At 38.4% G+C, this 21084-nt stretch overlaps 1 protein-coding gene across 1 annotated transcript; it reads left to right on the top strand.

Moving 5' to 3' along the window:
- Window positions 1–17245: 17245 nt before the first annotated feature.
- LOC127938147 (B2 bradykinin receptor-like) lies at window positions 17246–20293 on the top strand. The gene is made up of 2 exons (XM_052534575.1): window positions 17246–17483; window positions 18400–20293. The coding sequence occupies exon 2, from the start codon at window positions 18407–18409 to the stop codon at window positions 19493–19495; it is 1089 nt and encodes a 362-aa protein (XP_052390535.1). The 5' UTR covers window positions 17246–17483; window positions 18400–18406; the 3' UTR covers window positions 19496–20293.
- Window positions 20294–21084: the final 791 nt, after the last annotated feature.

Here is a 21084-nt window from a genome sequence, read left to right as displayed (position 1 = left end):
AAACATCTGGAACACATGGAAATTATGGTTAATCAGTTTAGTGTATATACAGTATGTCCAGTCTTGAGTATCTTCATAAAGGTAAACATATTTTGTTTTGTTTATGCAGTTGTTAATGCAGTTCTAAACATATTAGCCTACACTGTTTCAAATGTTTCAAATGTTAAACCCAACTTTATCCATTGTAAATTTTGCGGTTAAAAGTAAATTTGTAAATTATTTGAAACATTGTTTCAGAGAAAAGTTAAGTAGGTCATTTAATGAAAAGTGAGCATTTCCTCGGTCTTTTCAAATAAAATTCCAGATTCTCAAATCTCCTATTTTAACCCAAAGTCACTCTGAATTATCACTGTGAAGAAAGGACTTAATATTGTATATTAAAAAGGAAAAACTGGCCATCATATATACAAAGTCTTTGTTGACTCCAAAAGCAAGAGTCCTGAGTGGAGTGCCCTCTACTGGAGTTCACGGGCACTCCAGCTGATGATTGTGATATAGCCCCTTCCTTAAGGAGTGGCTTCCAGACACTCCTAACTAAGAGCAGTCCAAAGTTCAGGTGGGAGGTGGAGTGGAGGCGGGAGGGATGGAGGGCCAGGTCCACTTGGAAGTGGATTGGCCAGGGACTGAGGCAGCGCCGACAGTGCAGGAAGCCAGGGTGGAGCAGCTGGAACTGGAGCCCACCGTAGCGGAGCAGGTGGATCTCTCGTCCTTCCCTGTCATGGCTATGGAGACCATCTGTGAACTCTCTGCCGGCCCTGTCACGGCTTTGGAGGCCATTTGGGAACTCTCTAACCACCTCATCACGGCCATGGAGGCCGCCATTAACCTGTTTATGTTCTTTGTTTCAGTCCTAGCTGACCAGACTTACTCTCCTGTGCCATCGACACCACTGTGGTGGTCCTCTGCTCCGCCTTGGTGGGCTTCTGGGCCAGCTGTTCGGCTGTGGTGGTCCTGTGCTCAACCCTGGTGGGCTTCTGGGCCAGCTGCTCGGATGTGGTGGTCCTCTACTCTTCCCTTTTGGGCTTCTGTCTTGTCTGCTCAGCTGTGTGGGGGGGGGGATCCTCTGCTCCACCTTGGTGGGCTCCAGTCCCGCCTGCGCCACCCCAGTGGGCTCCAGTTCCACCTGTTCCGCCCCAGTGGGCTCCCCAGCGTTTGTTCTTTCCTTGTCTGATTTTGGATTGTGTATACTGCCTTTGATTCTCTGCCGCCTGCCCCGACATCTGCCTGCTACTGTTATTGATTCTGGATATTCCTTTACACACTTGACGCTGTCGGTTGATTACTGCCTGTTTATACCATTCTATAATAAATTCTGCAAATGAATCCGAAGGTCTCTGAATCCTAGAAACAGACAGGATGAGACGAGTCTCTGGATGACCATGTCATGATGAGACTCTGGAATGGTGGCCATGATACAATGACACTCTGGAAAGGCAGGCTTTTTTTATGAAAAGTTTTCGGACTGGCAGCCATCTCAGGAAGACACACTGGAGCAGGAGATACTGCAGGACTGCAATGTTCCTCATCCCCAACACCCGCAGTAAATGCAGAGCCACTTAGTTGAAGATCTATATAAAACTCCAGTGTCCAGTTTGGATCATGCAGTGGCATAATCGATTGTAGTGGTTCAGCTAGGCCTCCTCTGAAAAATATTTTTCAGATAGATGTGAAATGGGCTAGACCAATAAAGTCCAACGAGTAACCCTCAATAGACCGCTCACCTTGACAGAGACCAATTGTTTTTGCTGCTGGATTCATGGCTGGCCTGGATATTCTCATAAAGCTGCTGGATCCTGGTATTGAAGTCTTCTGTTACGAGGAGTCAGAGACGTTTGGATCCATTTGCAGAATGTAATATAGAATAGTCAAACAGGCAGTAATCAACAAACAAGTGTGTAAAGGAATATCCAGAATCAGTAACAGTACCAGGCAGAGGTCAGGGCAGGCGGCAGATAATCAGACACGGAAAGAACAAACACTAGGGAAACGCTAGACGGGGCTAAACAAGACTTCGCCATCATTGTGAGTACAAACACAGTATAGGGGAGTGGTAATGGGGAACACCTGGTGGTGATTAGTTCTAAGCACGGGTTTATTGGAAATGGAGTTTTGGGGAATGGACACCAAAAGCAAGAGTCCTGAGTGGAGTGCCCTCTACTGGAGTTCATGGGCACTCCAGCTGATGATCGTGACAGTCGTTCCGATCACAAAAATAACACAGAATTTGCATCCTTATGTTTTCATCTCATGTAGGCTATTGTAAAATATTTTTCTGAAATGGGCACTGATGTCAACTCTATGTTACCCTGGTCCAATCAATTAAAAATTTCCATAAACCAATCAGAGTCTAATCTCCCATTCCCTTTAAAGGGGTCATATGATGTAATTTAAAATTTTCTCTTAGGAGTGTTACAAGCTCTTGGTGCATAAAGAAGATCTGTAGAGTTGTAAAGAGTAAAGTCTCAAATCCAAAGAGTATAACTATAAAAGTTAAGAATTGTCCATGACCTCCTTAAATGCCTCATTTAAACACACCCCCACATGTCTATGTCACTGTATGGGAAGATTTGCATAACACCACCCAAATAGGCGTAACTTTTATTTTCGCTGCATAATTGTTGTTGCCGTCATGTTGTGGAGATGTTTGTTTCATTGTGAAAGCAAAATTACTTTGTTTGGCCTTTCCAAAGAGGATGATATCTTCTTAGTCATTTCTAGAGCTGATCCGTGCTGGTCATCACATGTGTCCTTTGTCGAATCTGATGGCCGCGCCAATCTCTAACCCTCAGGCCATTCCTCGCTCAAGCCTGAAGTGTGTGACGCTGTGTGATGCATTTTATGGAGGATTGTTTCCTGAACCTGCAGAGTAGCCTTGTATGGGTCTGTGATCAAAGCCTACTCAAGTGAAGCAGTTCCAACTTTGCAAGGACTGTCTGGCGCTTCTGACTCACAGCTTGTAAGTGCATAACTTATATTTAAAGGATTTGCCACTTATAATTCAAACGCAAGTTTTGAGCACTGTATAGTAGCAATTGTTTTTTTGTCGTTTCTCAGATAACAAATGCAGACATGGTTTTATGTTTATGCGGCGCGATATGCAACGCGTAAAAACACAGCATAAATCATTATAATCAGTAATTATGTCCCCACTGAATGCAACCAATACTTTGTTTGTAATGGGTTTTATTGGTTTTGTCTCGTAGTGACTAACGGCATCACAGTATGTTGAGGGGTGCTAATGCTTCTCTAGTGAGGGAACGGATCTGCTCGTGTGCATAATTCTGATAACATGCAATGACTATCCAGATATATATATATATATATTAGGGATGCACGATATTGGATTTTGGCCGATATTCGATATGCCGATATTTTCAAAATAATTTTGGCCGATGCCGATACCGATATCGATATATATACAAATATATACTGATATATTTAAACTTTAATTTTACTGAAGAGAAATCCATGTATCTCTTCTGTACTGATTCTACCATAAATTTATTATTTTACAAATGTAGACAGACATTCACATCTGAAAAACAGGTCAATTATTTCACTTGGAGAATATCGGTTTGGCTCATCGGCAGAAATATTCATATCGGCCGATACCGATAATGGTCATTTTAAGCTTTTATCGGCCGATACCGATATTGTGCCGATATTATCGTGCATCCCTAATATATATATATATATATATATATATATATATATATATATATATGCCAGACTTTAGACCAGGTTTTTGTTGGTCAATGGGACAGTATTTTATTGCTCTCAAAATAGCAACATGCCAGCAATGCACCTGAACACACCTCGTTTTCAGACCAGCATGCCCGTGGTCACACAAATGGGTGCATTTGACTGAAATTAAACAACATGAAAGATCAAATATATTTTTAGATATAATTCCGACTGGATTCATCTGAAAGAAGAAAGTCATATACAAATAGGATGCATTGAGGGTGAGTAATCTATGGTCTGATTTAAATTTTTGGGTGAACTAACCCTTTAAATGTGGTTTAAATGTCAAGAACTGTCTGCATGTCCTCCTCTTTGCCTGGATCACTACACATCGTTAAAGGGAACCATGAATTCTGATGTATAGTTATGGAAGAGTGGGCAAAAATCCCCCAAAACAGATGTCAGAGACTGATTAGTGGCTATGGGAAATGTTTACACCACATTATTAATGCTAATGGAGGAAATCACAAGCTGTTTACTAATATGCATATTTTTGCACACATTAGAAATGTGTAAAAAAAAAAAAAAAAAAACTTCCAACTTCTGAGAAGTGTCCAGTTTAATGTTGTTTTTAAAAGTTGCTTCAGAGATGATTGAACAGGGAATCCGCTTCTTACATTACTCTCCAAAACTGCATGTCCACAGTGATTTGGTAATATCCAAGTCTGGTAATTTGTTTGGCCAAGGCAGATGTTGAAGTACATTTTGGTGCTCCAAATGTCCAGCTTTTATAATCATAACACCTTCTTTTTTCACATTTTAGATATAGATATAAACTTTATACATATATATTGCACAGTGCCATTGTTATCCAGCATTTTGTCAATGGACTATACTTAACCATTGACCATATACTGTATAGAGGATCTTCAATATATATCCCACCTGAGTAGCACTCTTTGCCATTGGACATTGTTCAAAAATATATTGCATTTTACATCTTTTATAGTGCTGGTCATATAATTAGAATATCATCAAAAAGTTTATTTATTTCACTGATTCCATTCAGAAAGTTAAACTTGTAATCATATTTATTCATTACACACAGACTGATATATTTCAAATGTTTATTTCTTTTAATTTTGATGTTTATAACTGACAACTAAGCAAAATCCCAAATTCAGTATCTAAGAAAATTAGAATATTGTGAAAAGGTTCGATATTGAAGATCCCTGGTGCCACACTCTAATCAGCAAATTAACTCAAAACACCTACCAAGCCTTTAAATGGTCTCTCAGTCTAGTTCTGTATCCTACACAATCATGAGGGAGACTGCTGAATTGACAGTTGTCCAAATGACGACCATTGACACCTTGCACAAGGAGGACAAGACACAAAAGGTCATTGTAAAGGAGGCTGGCTGTTCACAGAGTTCTGTGTCCAAGCACATTAATAGAGAGGCGTACAAGCAATAGGAATAACCGCACCCTGGAGAGGATTGTGTAACAAAACCCATTCAAAAATGTGGGGGAGATTCACAAAGAGTGGACTGCAACTGGAGTCAGTGCTTCAAGAATCACTACACACAGACGTATGCAAGACATGTGTTTCAGCTGTCACGTTCCTTGTGTCAACTCATTCTTGAACAACAGACAGCATCAGAAGCGTCTCGCTTCAAAAAGGACTAGACTGCTGCTGAGTAGTCCAAAGTTATGTGCTCTAATGAAAGTAAATTTTGTATTTCCTTTGGATATCAGTGTCCCTTAGTCTGGAAGAAGAGAGGATAGGCACACAATCCACATTGCTTGAGGTCCAGTGTAAAGTTTCCACAGTCAGTGATGGTTTGTGGGGCCATGTCATCTGCTGTTGTTGGTCCACTGTGTTTTCTGAGGTCCAAGGTCAACACAGCCATATACCGGGAAGTTTTAGAGCATGTCATGCTTCCTGCTGCTGACCAACTTTATGGAGATGCAGATTTAATTTTCCAACAGGACTTGGCACCTGTACACAGTGCCAAAACTACCAGTACCTGATTTAAGGACCATGGTATCCCTGTTCTTAATTGGCCAGCAAACTCGCCTGATCTTAACCATGGGGTACTGTAAAGAGGAAGATGCGATATGCCAGACCCAAGAATGCAGAAGAGCTGAAGGCCACTATCAGAGCAACCTGGGCTCTCATAACACCTGAGCAGTGCCACAGACTGATCGACTCCGCCTTAATTCAGGCAAAAGGAGCCCCAACTAAGTATTGAGTGCTGTACATGCTCATACTTTTCATTTTTATACTTTTTAGTTGGCCTTGTTGAAATATATCAGACTGTGTGTAATGAATGAATAGAATATAAAAGTTTAACTTTATGAATGGAATTAATGAAATAAATCAACTTTTTGATGATATTCTAATTATATGACCAGCACCTGTAGTTTTTATCTATTTATGTTTGTTGTTTTTAGGTTACTGATGTCTTTCTTAATATGATGAAGCCAAAGACAAACTTCTACCTAGCAACTAGCTGCCTGAGATTTTAAAACCAGTTCCTTTTTGTTGAAGTGCCTGGAAAATCAAATGAAGTATCATAAAAGCTTGATTCACTCAGATCCAAGTGATGATGACGCCTATTTTGTCCATTAATCCTAATAAAAACCCTTCTGCTACTCAGGAATTAGAACTGAATTGACAAGAACAAAAATCCCAGTATCCAACCTGTTCTCTTTGATCTGATACATATTCTATGAGCCTGTGTGGTCTTTGTTGACTCGGACTGAGGCAGGCTCCGCAGAGACATCTGCTGTTTCAGAGCTCATGCTTTACAGATGCCTCAGTGCTGCTCAGAGCGACACTTAACATAACTCTCACGTCTCTCACTGTGTCTCCCTCAAAACACTCAGTTCTGATTTCAGCCAACCCAAATATGGCTATTACTCACGCTCTTTGTCTCTCTTTTTAACATGCTTCATGTTCTTCAAGTTATTTTCAATGGGCAATGCAACTTCTATAATGAAACTTCTTATTTAACATCTTATATAACATCTTATTTCGTAGTAACAAAAATACATAAAAATCTGCCCTGTAATTGCATCTAGGCCTGTATAAAATGTGTTCAGAGTTTTTAAAGGTTGTAGGTTTAAAACATTTGGCTTTTCTGAAATTAACTGCAATGCATAATAAATGTAAATCTTGAAAACATAAAAGCAGGAGCAAATAAAAGCATGGAGCACTAGAACAATGTAATGCTCATAGAGCATTTTAAATTCCATGGGGATTCATTTCTGCCTACAACCCTGCATGCTTTTGACAAGGTTGACAGTTAAAATAACAGTGCCGTGAGGTTTACAACAGGTATGGACTGGAAATAAGGAACACCAGGACATTTGTTGTGGACTAATGTACATTTTTGCAATACAAATCAATCTGATAATACAGCAGACAAAATTATTTAAGGTTAATTAAAATTAAATAAGGAATAATAGTTACCGTTATCATAAAATAAACCAGACAGAGTCATCAAGGCATGTTATGTGTTACCCTAAAGGGGCTGACTTTTCAATAATGACCAGATGGCTGTTGTACATTATCCCACTTATAACCTGCCTACTGTTATGAAATACTTATTTTTATTAATTACTCTTTATAGTGGGAAGACAAAAAAAAAGATTCTTTAGATTATGTTCTTTACCCAAAATTGTTCTTCTACGGCATCATTGTAATCTTCCTTTTAAAAGTGAATTGTGACAGACAGTTTAGTGATAAACAAAACATTTGCCCATTTAATGTCACGACTGACCAATCAGAAGAGCCATGTAGTAATTATAAGCACTGGGTTGTGACAGGTTGGGACAGATCCCATTTCATCCCTGTTTACAGGTCAGTTCTTGTGACATCACTGATGGATAACTTAATACTTAATACTTAATACACATGAATGCTTTTCGTTGGAGGTGAAAAATGACTGTTTTCAGCCTCCACATCAGTGCTTGATTTGTTCACTGTTATTGATGGTTTGTTCCAAGCAAACAGAGATTTGTAACACATGCCATGTTCCACCGCCAGCAAGTCCCATTTTTCTCTGCCTCAGGCTGTTGTCACATACATGTAGGGCACTTACATGAAGGCTGAATGCTTAGAATACTACAACCACTAATTTAATGAAGGTCACTCACTAATGATTTACATCAATCTGTCCATATCTGTTTCAAGAATTTTGAGATTTTCCCTTTAAGCCCTTCACTGCCCGACTTCAAATCAGGCATAAGACGATCCCTGCAATGTTGTGAGATATGAAATTAGATATTCCATCCAAGCCAGGGGTCAGACTAAGGTAACCCGATATTGAGCTTTCCATCTCGCGGATGTACGTTTGCGCTGAAACCGAATTAGTATTCGTTGGTCCCTTTAAGATGAATAGCTTTGTGTGGGATTGTGTTTTGTTGAGAGTGCATTTGAAAAACACTCATCTGAAGCTCTCTCACAAATTCTGTGCAGACTATTCGCAAATTACCGGCAGAAACTCTGTTGCTATGGCAGCGTCACCATGGCGACAGCAATCGAACAGTTTTGCAGCGACCCTGCAGCTGATGTTCGGGTGTTATATGACCAGAAAGATTTCAGAGAAAGAACATTCACACCGATGCCGTCCATCTACTTTGCGACAGACTTGGATAGGTTCTCTCTGATGAATCCTGTGACTGTGGATCCTGCAGCGTGTCGGGTCCATCAATCTCCCGTATACTATGTGCGAGGGATTGATGGCCTGTTGCCGGGTTGTAAAGCTGAGAACTGGAGGAGTCTGGCTCCCATTATCCCACACATCTTAAAACAGCTGCATGTTGATGAATGGGTCCCAACTTCTCATTGACATTACCTGGCAGGTAAACTCATTTAGCGAGAGAGCAAAAGCAGTTGATTGGACGCGGCTGTGGGTTTCTGTTTGTTCATTAGGATATGTTGGCTGAGTACTCGTCTCTGTTTTTGTCATATACGATTACAGGAACCAAGTAACGTTTGGGCCGTTTCCTGGATGAGGCCTACATCTGGAGAAAATTACTGTCAATGCTGAATCTAAGATGAAAATAGTCTTTTGTTAGGGCTATATTAAGCAGTCTGGAGGTGGGAGGGGGGGCCTTCTGTTTAATTTATCGCTATGACTTTTAAGAGCGATTATAAACAGCACTAAACACACAGAGTGACTGTTTGACACCATTAGTTTTTATTGTTTATAGCAAGCTGGTCAACACGATGATACAGATTGAAGGAGAAATTACATTTGACCAAAGACCTTTAAAAATAATTTACGAACAGATGTACACTTCTGTTCATTCTATCTGGCAGTCAAATAGTAGCTACTTCTAAATAAATAAATAAACTATGTGCTTGTGCTATGTTTCATCCACAGTAACATTCGATGGGAACAATAAACTAATTAAATTACGAAATCTGGTAGCCACAAAGCAATCAATGATTCAACACTATATATTTCATAATTATCAATATTAATATAATCATCATTGTAAAATTAATTTAGTCAGGATTATCATAGTAAAGAAAATAATCAAAAATATATTTACATTGACATATTTACATTTAGCATATATACAAACCCGATTCCAAAAAAGTTGGGACTCTGTACAAATTGTGAATAAAAAGAGAATGCAATGGTGTGGAAGTTTCAAATTTCAATATTTTATTCAGAATACAACATAGATGACATATCGAATGTTTAAACAGAAAAAAAAAAAATATGTTTCATTTTAAGGGAAAAATAAGTTGATTTTAAATTTCATGGCATCAACACATCTCAAAAAAGTTGGGACAAGGACATGTTTACCATATGTCATCCCCTCTTCTTTTTATAACAGTCTGCAAACGTCTGGGGACTGAGGAGACAAGTTGCTCAAGTTTAGGAATAGGAATGTTGTCCCATTCTTGTCTAATACAGGCTTCTAGTTGTTCAACTTTCTTAGGTCTTCTTTGTTGCATCTTCGTCTTTATGATGCACCAAATGTTGTCTATGGGTGAAAGATCTGGACTGCAGGCTGGTCATTTCAGTACCCGGATCCTTCTTCTACACAGCCATGATGTTGTAATTGATGAAGTATGTGGTCTGGCATTGTCATGTTGGAAAATGCAAGGTCTTCCCTGAAAGAAACGACATCTGGATGGGAGCAGATGTTGTTCTAGAACTTGGATTTACCTTTCAGCATTGATGGTGCCTTTCCAGATGTTCCAGATTTTCCAGAAGCTGTTCATGCCACACACACTCATGCAACCCCATACCATCAGAGATGCAGGCTTCTGAACTGAGCGCTGATAACAACTTGGGTTGTCCTTGTCCTCTTTAGTCCGTATGACATGGCATCCCAGTTTTCTAAAAAGAACTTCAAATTTTGATGGCCCTGAGAAAATGCCTGGATCATGTTTAGATATGGCTTCTTTTTTGACCTATAGAGTTTTAGCCGGCAACGGCAAATGGCACAGTGGATTGTGTTCACCGACAATGTTTTCTGGAAGTATTCCTGAGCCCATGTTGTGATTTCCATTACAGTAGCATTCCTGTATGTGATGCAGTGCCATCTAAGGGCACGAAGATCACGGGCATCCAGTATGGTTTTCCGACCTTGACCCTTACGCACAGAGATTGTTCCAGATTCTCTGAATCTTTGGATGACATTATGCACTCTAGATGATGATAACTTCAAACTCTTTGCAATTTTTCTCTGAGAAACTCCTTTCTGATATTGCTCCACTATTTTTCACCACAGCATTGGGGGAATTGGTGATCCTCTGCCCATCTTGACTTCTGAGAGACACTGCCACTTCTGAGAGGTTCTCTTTATATCCAATCATGTTGCCAATTGACCTAATAAGTTGCAAATTGGTCCTCCAGTAGTTCCTTATATTTAAGTTTAACTTTTCCGGCCTTTTTTGGAATGTGTAGCTCTCATGAAATCCAAAATGAGCCAATATTTGGCATGACATTCCAAAATGTCTCCCTTTAATTTAATATTATTTAATTAACTGTTTATGGAATGGGGAATTTTATGTGATAAATTATAATTTTTTGTCAGTTTCTTCAACTGTGTGTACTTTAAGGAAAAGTATTTTCTGTCAACTTCCCAAAATATGTAGATGGGAAAAGGCTACAATATATTACTGGAACTGTATTATTATTGGAACTTTAACCTAGAATAGAATTTATGGAAATAATTATGCAACTGTTCTAATTTTAAACTCATAAACACACTTTAATGGTCTGTGTTTGCAGAATAACTTTTTTATTGCACACTCTTTCCCATCAACACACCCCAGAAGAAAATTCTGGCAGGCGTGTGGACTTTGCATAAACAACATTTCTGAGTCCATCGGCACCTTCCGTGATAAAACGCCGCTGTCAGATATCGCATCTGGAACACTCTACTTCCTTTAGGTGTTGTATACCCTTGGATGCGTCAACACAAGCCTCGTCACTTTGATGCTGACCGAGAGCAACATCCGTTAGTCCACAGCTGCAGAGAGGCAGGAAACAAGTGGGGTCGCTCATGCAGTTGGTCTCCTGTGTGGCTGTTACCATAGAGACACTCAGATGGCAATTCTTCCGCATCTAATTTCCTTCAACTTCAAGATGGTCAAGATGCTCCTTCCAGCAAACTGCTGGGAGAAGAGACTGTGGAGTCTCAAGGGTCAAGACACGCACCTCTTGGAACTCTAATGGACTTTGGATGAATCTGTTTTTTGGCCTCATGCCATCACTGTGAGAACAGTGACCACTTTACATATGCCTTCACACCCCTGAAAACAAAACTTGTGAAAAGAAAGCTCTGAGAAATTAGAGGAATAGTTTATGAAACACTGCTAACCCTCAGGCCATCCAAGATGTAGATGAGTTTATTTCTTCACGGGAACAGGTTTGGAGAAATTTAGCATTACATCACTTGCTCACCAGTGGATCCTCTGCAGTGAATGGGTGCCATCAGAATGAGAGTCCAAACAGATGATAAAAACATCACAATAATCCACACTTAAAGACGGCACTCAACTGAAGTGAAAATCAGCATATTTGTAATAAACAAACCCATCTTTAAGTGTTTAAATCAAACTGTTGCCTCCAGCTGTAAGCAACAGACAATTGCTTTCTCCAGTTAAAAAAAGTAATTTCTTCTGAATCAGGAGAGAAATATGCACAGATCAAGCACCATTTACAGGCGAAAATAGCTCTAATCAAATATGTTGGGTTTTGATGTGAAATGACTCCTTAATGGTGGATTTATTATTATTATTATTATTATTATAAACATAACTTTTTGCTTCACAAGAATAACCGATGGACTCGAGTCGTGTGGATTACTTAAAGAATATTAAGTTGTTGTTGTTGTTGTTATTTTATCAGCTGTGAATTCATATCACATGAAGACATGTGACTTTGCTGAATAAAAATAAATAAATAATTCGGAAAAAATGCAGAATAGCTGTAGACAGATATATAAATATATAGAAAACAGCATATTTTCTAAATTTGTTGATTCATTTTGTGATTCAATATATAAATATATGCATGACTACATTTTAATAATAGTTTTGACTTATAACAGAAAACAGTGATTCATTTGTTAAGACTACTACTACTACTACTACTCCTACTAATAAAAGATTAATTCACTGACCTAAGTCTTAGTATTCATGTTGGTTTGATGAGGTTTTAAAACATTTGCATATTATTCACAACAAAATGCTTAATTTAGTGACTAAATATGTAATGTGATGTGACCGTCTTGTGAAAAAAAAAGTAAAAAAAAAATAAAAATAAGTCACACCATCTTAATCTTAACTTACTTAACAACTCTACCTTAAAGGGATAGTTCACTCTCAAATTAAATTTTGATATGTTTTAGCTTACCTCAAGGACATCCAAGATGTAGGTGTCTTTGTTTCCGTAGTATTTCCCATTTTGATATTTTTAGGTCCAACCGTTCTTGTCTGTGACTCACATAATGGAGGTCGATGGTCACCACCTCAAAGAGCATGCACAGAGAAGTCCAAATTAAACAATTCCCCATCGTAAGTACACATTGATGACCTAAGACACGAAACGAGCGGTTTGTGTAAGAAAACGAACAGTACTTATATCGTTTTTACCTCTTGAACACAACCACATCCAACTGACCTGAGTGCGCGAGTGCTTCCTAGCTTAGTCTGCGCAAAAAAAAAAGTTTTCACAACCATATTTATTTGAACCATAATACACAGACCAAGTACTTAGGAGCGAACCGCTGCAGCAACACGTCTTCAAGCCTTAGAGAGACAGAGATCTCTTCAAAATTGGTGGTGTTTTAGTAGCAAGTGTTGTGAGATGCCAACAGAAGTGGAGAGCATATGTTGTCACGAATGGAACAACTACAAGACGACGACGAGGACATTGACAGTATCGCATCACACACCTGCCTGACTGAAGATCCTGAGTTTGCTCCGCTGTTGATACCCACCGTTTTGCACATTGTGTTTACTATGCCACATATAAACTGGAGGCGACGTCCAATGCCAGAGGGACCAAATGGCATGCTGTCAATAGAGTGAGTAATGTGTTGTATTTTTATTATGATCGCAACGATTATAGGGAGCATTATAAACAAATTAATTAATTACAATTACTGCATTATATTTCAGTGCAGATTTGTGGTGTATCAAGTGGTAAACAGTAAACAATGAGTGACGTTCATGCGCAAGAGATCACTTCCGGCGCTTTCCGCGCTTGCGCAGACTAAGCCAGAGCGCGCGCACACGTCACATCGGGAAGCACTCGTACACTCAGATCAGTTGGACGTGGTTTTGTACAAGAGGTAAAAACTATATAGATACTGTTCGTTTTCTTACAAAAACTGATCGTTTCGTGTCTTAGGTCATCAATGTGTACTTACGATGGGGAATTGTTTAATTTGGACTTCTCTGTGCATGCTCCTTGAGGTGGTGACCATAGACATACATTATATGAGTCACAGAAAATAATGGTTTGACCTAAACATATCAAAATGGGAAATACCACGGAAACAAAGAAACCCACATCTTGGATGTCCTTGAGATAAGCTAAAACAAAATTTAATTTGAGAGTGAACTATCCCTTTAAATTATTTAAGTTAAATTACATTAAACTATTTACCTTGGCAGAGTAATGATGTTCATGTTATTTCCTTTATATTGGTTTTTGATCACAACAGTCAGAATTTATTTTTATTTTTTCTTCCTTACACACACACACACACACACACACACACACACACACACACACACACACACACACACACACACACACACACATATATATATATATATATATATATATATATATATATATATATATATATATATATATATAAACAAAACATGAGGATTAATTCTTGTTCCTTTGATGTTTTATGTGCATGAGTCAGTGATGTGTGTGTCTGTGTATCTACAAAGAATTCTCAGACTGAAACAGCCAGGAGGATTATTGTTGAGAACGTGTCTGTGTGTGTAAATTGGTTTTCAGGGTTGTGTCAAGGGTCTTGGGGGAAGATGTAGCTCAGTAATGAGGAATTTCCACATATTCAATAATAAAAAAAGAAAAAAAAAAAAAAAATAATAATAATAATAATAATAAATAAAACACCCTGAGCTCACAAAACAAGCATGGATATTTTTGAGGAAAGAAGAATCAATGAATAATTTTTTTTAATGTCGTGTCATTTATTTCAGTAATTCAGCTCAAATTGTGAAACTCGTGTATTAAATAAATTCAGTGCAAACTGACTAAAGTATTTTAAATCTTTCGTTCTTTTAATTGTGATGATTTTGGCTCACATTTAACCAAAACCTATCAATTCACTATCTCAACAAATTAGAATACTTCATAAGACCAAGAAATACAAAAAAAAAACACACTTTTAGTGAATTGTTGGCCTTCTGGAAAGTATGTGAATTTATTTTACTTTACTTGGTAGGGACTCCTTTTGCTTTAATTACTGCCTCATTTCGATGTGGCATGGAGGTGAACAGTTTGTGGCGCTGCTGAGGATGTCTGGAAGCCCAGGTTTATTTGACAGTGGCCCTCAGCTCATCTGCATTTTTTTGGTCTCTTGTTTTTCATCTTCCTCTTGGCAGTAGCCCATAGATTCTCTCTGGGGTTGAGGTCTGGTGAGTTTGCTGGGCAGTCAAGCACACCAACACCATGGTCATTTAACCAACTTTTGGTGCTTTTGGCAGTGTGGGCAGGTCCCAAATCCTGCTGAAAAATGAAATCAGCAGACCTCCAGACTCGAGGACCTTGGTTTCCAAATGAAATACAAAACTTTTTTTTAAATGTGAGCCAAAATCATCACAATTAAACGAACCAAATACTTAAACTACTTCACAATTTGTTAGTTGAATTACTGAAATAAATGAATTTTTCCTCGACATTCTAATTTACTGAGATGCACCTGTACATCTCATTTGAAAAAGTGTTCAAGTCACCAATACATTTTCTAAGATGGTTTATCTTTTTTTTCTTTTTTTTTATATACAAAAATTGCAAACCAGGCAACTGAAGTGAAACTGAATATCAGTGCTGTTACACAATTATCTTTCAAAATCATTAGGCCAGTCAAATTTATCATGGAATTAGCTGTTACATAATACTATATAACATTACCATAGTAATATTGATTTGCAAAACAGCCTTTCTGTGGGCCTCTTGTTACTCAGGTTCACCGTTTCTCACTGTCTGACGCAGCTGTTATCCACATACCAGACATTAAGCAATCGCCCATGACATTACACAGAAACTCTCCAGAGATTGTTTAAAGCAGTAGGAAAACTTACACAACTGGAGGATTTATATCTGCTCTTGTTGCATTCCTATATAAATTGTTAAAAAAAATATAATTTACAGTAATAGTTAGGACCTAGTCCAGGGGTAGGCAAGTTCGGTCCTAGAGAGCCACAGTCCTGCAAAGTTCAGCTTCAACCCTAATCAAACACACCTGAACAAGCTCATCGATGTCTTCAGGCTACAGGCAGGTGAGGTTTTTTTTTTTTTTTTTCAAGGCTGGAGCTGAACACTTCAGGACTGTGGCTCTCTAGGACCGAATTTACCTACCCCTGACCTAGTCCTAGATTGTTGATGGCAAGAAATCGGCCTGTTTTTTTTTTTTTGGCTTTTGCTCTCTCATGCTTTTTCTATTTCTGTCTGTATTCTCTATTCTGAAACATTGAATGATTCAGTGCTTGAGCAGAAGCAGGATCATCAAATATTAATTTCTGAAATAGATTAAATGAAAATTTAATTGAGAGCATTTATTATCATTTGATTTGCTTGCAACCAAATTAAGAGCACTTCTCCTGACTGATGTTTGAAATATATAACCATATAACCACAACAAAGAGCATTAATTAATTTAGTGCATTAATGCATTTTGGATTTTAGAGTCCGGATTGCAACTGAAAGAAAGTGTCCTTTACTCTTGTGGTCTTTGTTCTTAAGGATCTGTACTGTCTGCAAGAGAGCAGATGATTAAAGGAGGTTTAAACAGTTGGTGTCCTGGATGTGATGTTATTTGCTTTTGAGAGATAGTGGGACTTTTCATCAAGAGTCTAAATGACATTCACAATCAAAACAGAGCTGAAACACCTGTTCTTCTCCAATTCCTTTCAAGTGCACAATGTGATGATTTCAGATAAAGCATCCTTTCATATGGACTTTCTAGAGTTTGAAACAAACAGCGGCAACTGGCTTGATGAGGGATCCAGATAACATACCGATGGCTTCCTGTCCCCCCCACCACCACCCATACCCATGACCTCATCTGAGCCTCCCTCCAAAGTGTTGTTGCCACCAGCTTTAATTAAGCAATCCATCTCAGGTGAGAGCTGGATGTGCTGATTACAGCACAGACTGTCTGCATGACCTGCTTTTATAAAAAGTAGAGCGAAGAATTTCTGCAATTTTGCTGAGCATAGATATAGTAAAGCTGTTGTTGTTATTTTATTTATATATTTTATTTATAATTTTTATTATTATCAAACTCTACTAGAAAGTACCAGAAAACTATGCGGTAAAACAATTGGTCTGTGCAAAAAACAAAACACTATTTTCAACATTATAACCTTTAATCCAGAGCCTCAGGAAACGGTCCGGAGTGATGCCTGGTTCATGAACAAATCATTGTTTTAAACGGGTTCTTTTCACCAAATCTGAAATAAATAATAATAATAATAATTACAGCACAAGCAGCACAGATCTACAAGTTGCTCAGTCAGACTTGAAATGGCATGTATGCTGCTATGATGCTTGTCTTTGCCAACTCATTAAGTGTCATTCAGACTTTTTTTACAGTGTTGCCAACTCAACATGTGTGTTTATTTGGTTTACTACAAATATTTGCATAAATGTTAATTAAAAAAATTCAGTCTATAAAGTGATGCATTCGAGAAGTAATTTGAGAAAAGGCAGAATATTGTGAAATCATTCTGGAATATTTGGCTTATCTAAAGTTGCTGTGTCATGAGCTGAAGATTTGTTAAAAAGCCAGCATCACGCTTGAGTCATAATCTTTATCTTCATATCCGCTTCGTAACAGTGCAAGTATTTTACACAGGCGAAAGACAGCCAGAGCATGACAAACGGAAAATGAGAACAGATCCAGGCATCCACTGACGACAGCCTCATTATGCGTTTATAAGAGAGTCTGTCTGATCTGACCAGCGTCAAGTTGGAGAAGATTCAGCGAGACAACCCATCGGGAGTAAACAGATCTGGATCTATAATCTGGAGCTGCCACTTAACATGAAAGGTAGGAGAGATTCTTACAAGTCGTTGTGACTTTAATAATAATGGTTATTTTCAAACAGCACATGTTAAATAACTATAAAAGTAATTGTTGGAACATTACAGCATGGTGCTAGCAAGGCAGTTCTGGGTTTTATTCCCTGGGAAAACAATCTATTATTATTGGGATAAAAACATCTGCAAAATGCATAATGGTAAAACAGAATCCAAAACTGAGATTAACTTTTTCGCGACACATTTTGTTAATATTCTGCCTTTTACAAACATGGAATTTCCAGGTTTTGCTTCGCCAGATGGATCCCTTCCAACAAATGACTCCCCTTCATTCTTTGAGTTGCTTTCACAGTCCGGTTGATTTTACTTGCCAAACATGAAGGACACGTCAAACTTCATCAATTTAGGAAGAAAGGACAGGCTTAAGATTGGAATAAATAAATTTACAATAAATACATAATACAATTAATGAATCAATTAATTAATAAATAAGGATTATTGTACCTTTTACAATAAAATCAGTCTTTCTATTTCAAAATGTCAAGCATTCGATTGCTATTTCTTTCTATTTGTGAAATGAATTAGAAATGAAAATTTATTTGGAGTGAAAATGGTTTCAAAGTAAATCCTGCACTTTATTTTATACTTATAAATCAAGTTTTTTTTTGTTTTTTTGTTTTTTTTTACCAAGTTGCTCATGTATATTTTTATTGGCCTTTTTGATCTTCACTGGGGGAAAAAAAATATGTAGAAATAATTTTCACTCTGAAATTGCTAGTGAATTTCACTATTAATTACAAAGAAACAGCAAGCAACACACTGAAGTAAACTATACTTTAAAAGACTGAAGTATTTTTTTTTTCAGTGTACGTCTAAAATCAGTTTAAATGGCATGCTAATCTACAATATCAATGAACATTTTACAGTGTCCCAATGGAACTAAATTCATCAAACCTCCCCTGCAATGACACAGTCGCCTGGATATGGCTGTCGTCTCTCCAGCCTCCGTTCCTGGCTCTTATCAGCATCCTGGGAGTGGTGGGCAACATTCTGGTCCTCTGCGTGTTCTGCCTCCAGCGGAAGCCGTGCACCGTAGCTGATGTGTATCTAGGCAACCTGGCAGCTGCAGACCTCATTATGGTCCTGTGTTTGCCCTTCTGGACGGTCACCATCGCCCATGGCTATCAGTGGAACTTTGGTCAGCTGCTCTGCAAGGTGATCAACACTGCCATTTCGATGAACTACTACTGCAGCATACTCTTCCTAGTGTTGGTCAGCATGGACCGCTACCTCGCCTTGGCCAAACCCATGAATCCCAGTAAGCTCAGAAGCCCCAAATGGGCCAAGCGTATTTGTGTGGTGATTTGGGTGGTGGGATTCATGTTCAGCCTCCCAACTCTGCTCTTCCGAAGAGTAGGTTCCTTTCCACTCATAGGGGTGGATGCCTGTTATCTACAATACCCTCACCCAGCCTGGGTGCTCCAATGGAACCTAACAAAAAACTTGATTGGATTCATGGTTCCGTTGCCAATTATTTCACTTTGTACTTTTCACACGGTCAAAGCGCTTAAAAACCGTGGTCTGGTGATTCAACCGAGAGTTCAAATGGAGAGGAAGGCCGCTCGGCTGGTTCTGGCGGTCCTCGTCGTGTTTCTCCTCTGCTGGACACCCTTTCAGTTGTTCCGGTTCCTAGAAACTCTTCACTACTTTCAGCTCTTTTCTGGGTGTCTCTGGGAGGACATATTGCAAATAGGCAACCAGCTGGCTACTTATTTAGGGTATAGCAATAGCGCTATAAACCCTTTCTTGTACGTCATTGTAGGGAGCCACTTCAGGAAGAGAGCTCAAGGAGTTTTTCAGGGTCTCTTGTATTCTAGACGGAAGAGCAACTCATCGGTGCTCATAAATGTTACTGTTATCAGCAAGTGCAGTAACAGTGTTAAAGATAACAGAATAACACCGGTGGAACTGGGAGCTGTATATCCACCCATCAAACCTCACACGATGTGTAGATCATTATGAAGAGGGAAAGAAGCTTAACTGGTTGAGGTTGAGGGTTTGATTGGAAACACTTTATTTTGATGGTCCCCCAACAGACTTCTTAACACTCTGCTAATACTCTAATGAGAGCAGAGCTGACATATAGTTTCAAAGATAGAAAGTAACAAGTGTGTAAAATTGACCATCAAAACAAAGTATACCCATTTGATTACAATTGTGCAATCCTGTTTTCCGTTCCTCACACCTTCTCCTTTTGTTTTAGCTGAGGTGAAAATTTTCGCTCGTGTGGCATGTGAATGATTACTGATGATTTTGCACTAAAATGTTTTAAAAATAGTTTTGTATGTATTACTGATTGTATTACGGTTACTGTTTACATTATAAAGACTTTGTCTCAGATGACCACCGGGACAAGACCACAGGAAACAGATGATTCTTCTGCACAATCTGACTTTGCTGCAGTCTAGAATTTAACTACTGGTTTCATCTGGTCAAAGGAGAACTGACCCCCTAAACTTCTCCCAAGGTTTTTTTCTCCATTCTGTCACCGATGGAGTTTCGGTTCCTTGCCGCTGTCGCCTCTGGCTTGCTTAGTTGGGGTCACTTCATCTACAGCGATATCTTTGACTTGATTGCAAATAAATGCACAGACACTATTTAAACTGAACGGAGATGACATCAATGAATTCAATGATGAACTGCCTTTAACTGTCATTTTGCATTATTGACACACTGTTTTCCTAATGAATGTTGTTCAGTGGCTTTGACACAATCCGTATTGTTTAAAGTGCTATATAAATAAATGTGACTTGACTTGAATTCATTTTCACTAAAGTAATTCAATAACCAAAAACCTTTTTTGAACCAAAAAGTATTTCAAAATGATTCCAAAACACAGTTAGTCTGTTCTTTTTTTTTTTTTTAGTTATATATATTTTTTAAGGTTTAGGGGTAGTGCAGGGTTAGTACCTAGTACCAAGTTACTATAATTACTACTATAAGTACAGTGGTATTTACACATGGAACAGAGCTGTAAATAAAGTGCCATTATTATTGAACACATTAGTCTAGGAAGGATACATGTGTTTCCCAACTCCAGTCTTCACTGGAAGCTTCCTCTCTCCTCATTCCTTGCCTCACAGTAGGTTTACTAAATTACTATGTCCTTCATGATGGTGGTCTTCGATCGATTTGTAGGTCTTGAAGGAAAGAGCATTGAGGAAGCAAATAAGCATCAAGAAGCACAACCAAAAATATAATACAAAGACCCCCCCAACCCCCCCCCCCCCCCCCCCCTCATTCTTTTCTATGATAGAGACAATGATTTCCTCTGGTTATGCTTATCTTAGAAATTCATAATTTTTTAATTAGTTAATTAGGTGTCATTTTATTTATATTGTATGACGTTTCCTGTTCTATAAAGGATTCCTGGAGTATCGTATGAGTATAAAAATATTCAGTAAATTACGATATAAAATATCTTGTTTCTGCAAGGTTCGATATTGAGTCTGATCTTGATTGTGTCTTATAATGGCAGTATGAGCTGACACAGTAGGGTAGTATTAGGTTAATGAATTACAACAACGTAATTACAACAACTTTCCATTAGT

Source organism: Carassius gibelio, chromosome A20, assembly GCF_023724105.1.
Source record: "Carassius gibelio isolate Cgi1373 ecotype wild population from Czech Republic chromosome A20, carGib1.2-hapl.c, whole genome shotgun sequence".
NCBI classification, from domain to species: Eukaryota; Metazoa; Chordata; class Actinopteri; order Cypriniformes; family Cyprinidae; genus Carassius; species Carassius gibelio.
The sequence above is the reverse complement of the archived record's forward strand: the minus strand, read 5'-3'. Positions and strand labels throughout refer to the sequence as shown.

Coding starts and splice junctions, on each gene's coding strand:
- LOC127938147 (XM_052534575.1), top strand. CDS start 18,407: ATGGAACTAAATTCATCAAACCTCCCCTGCAATGACACAGTCGCCTGG.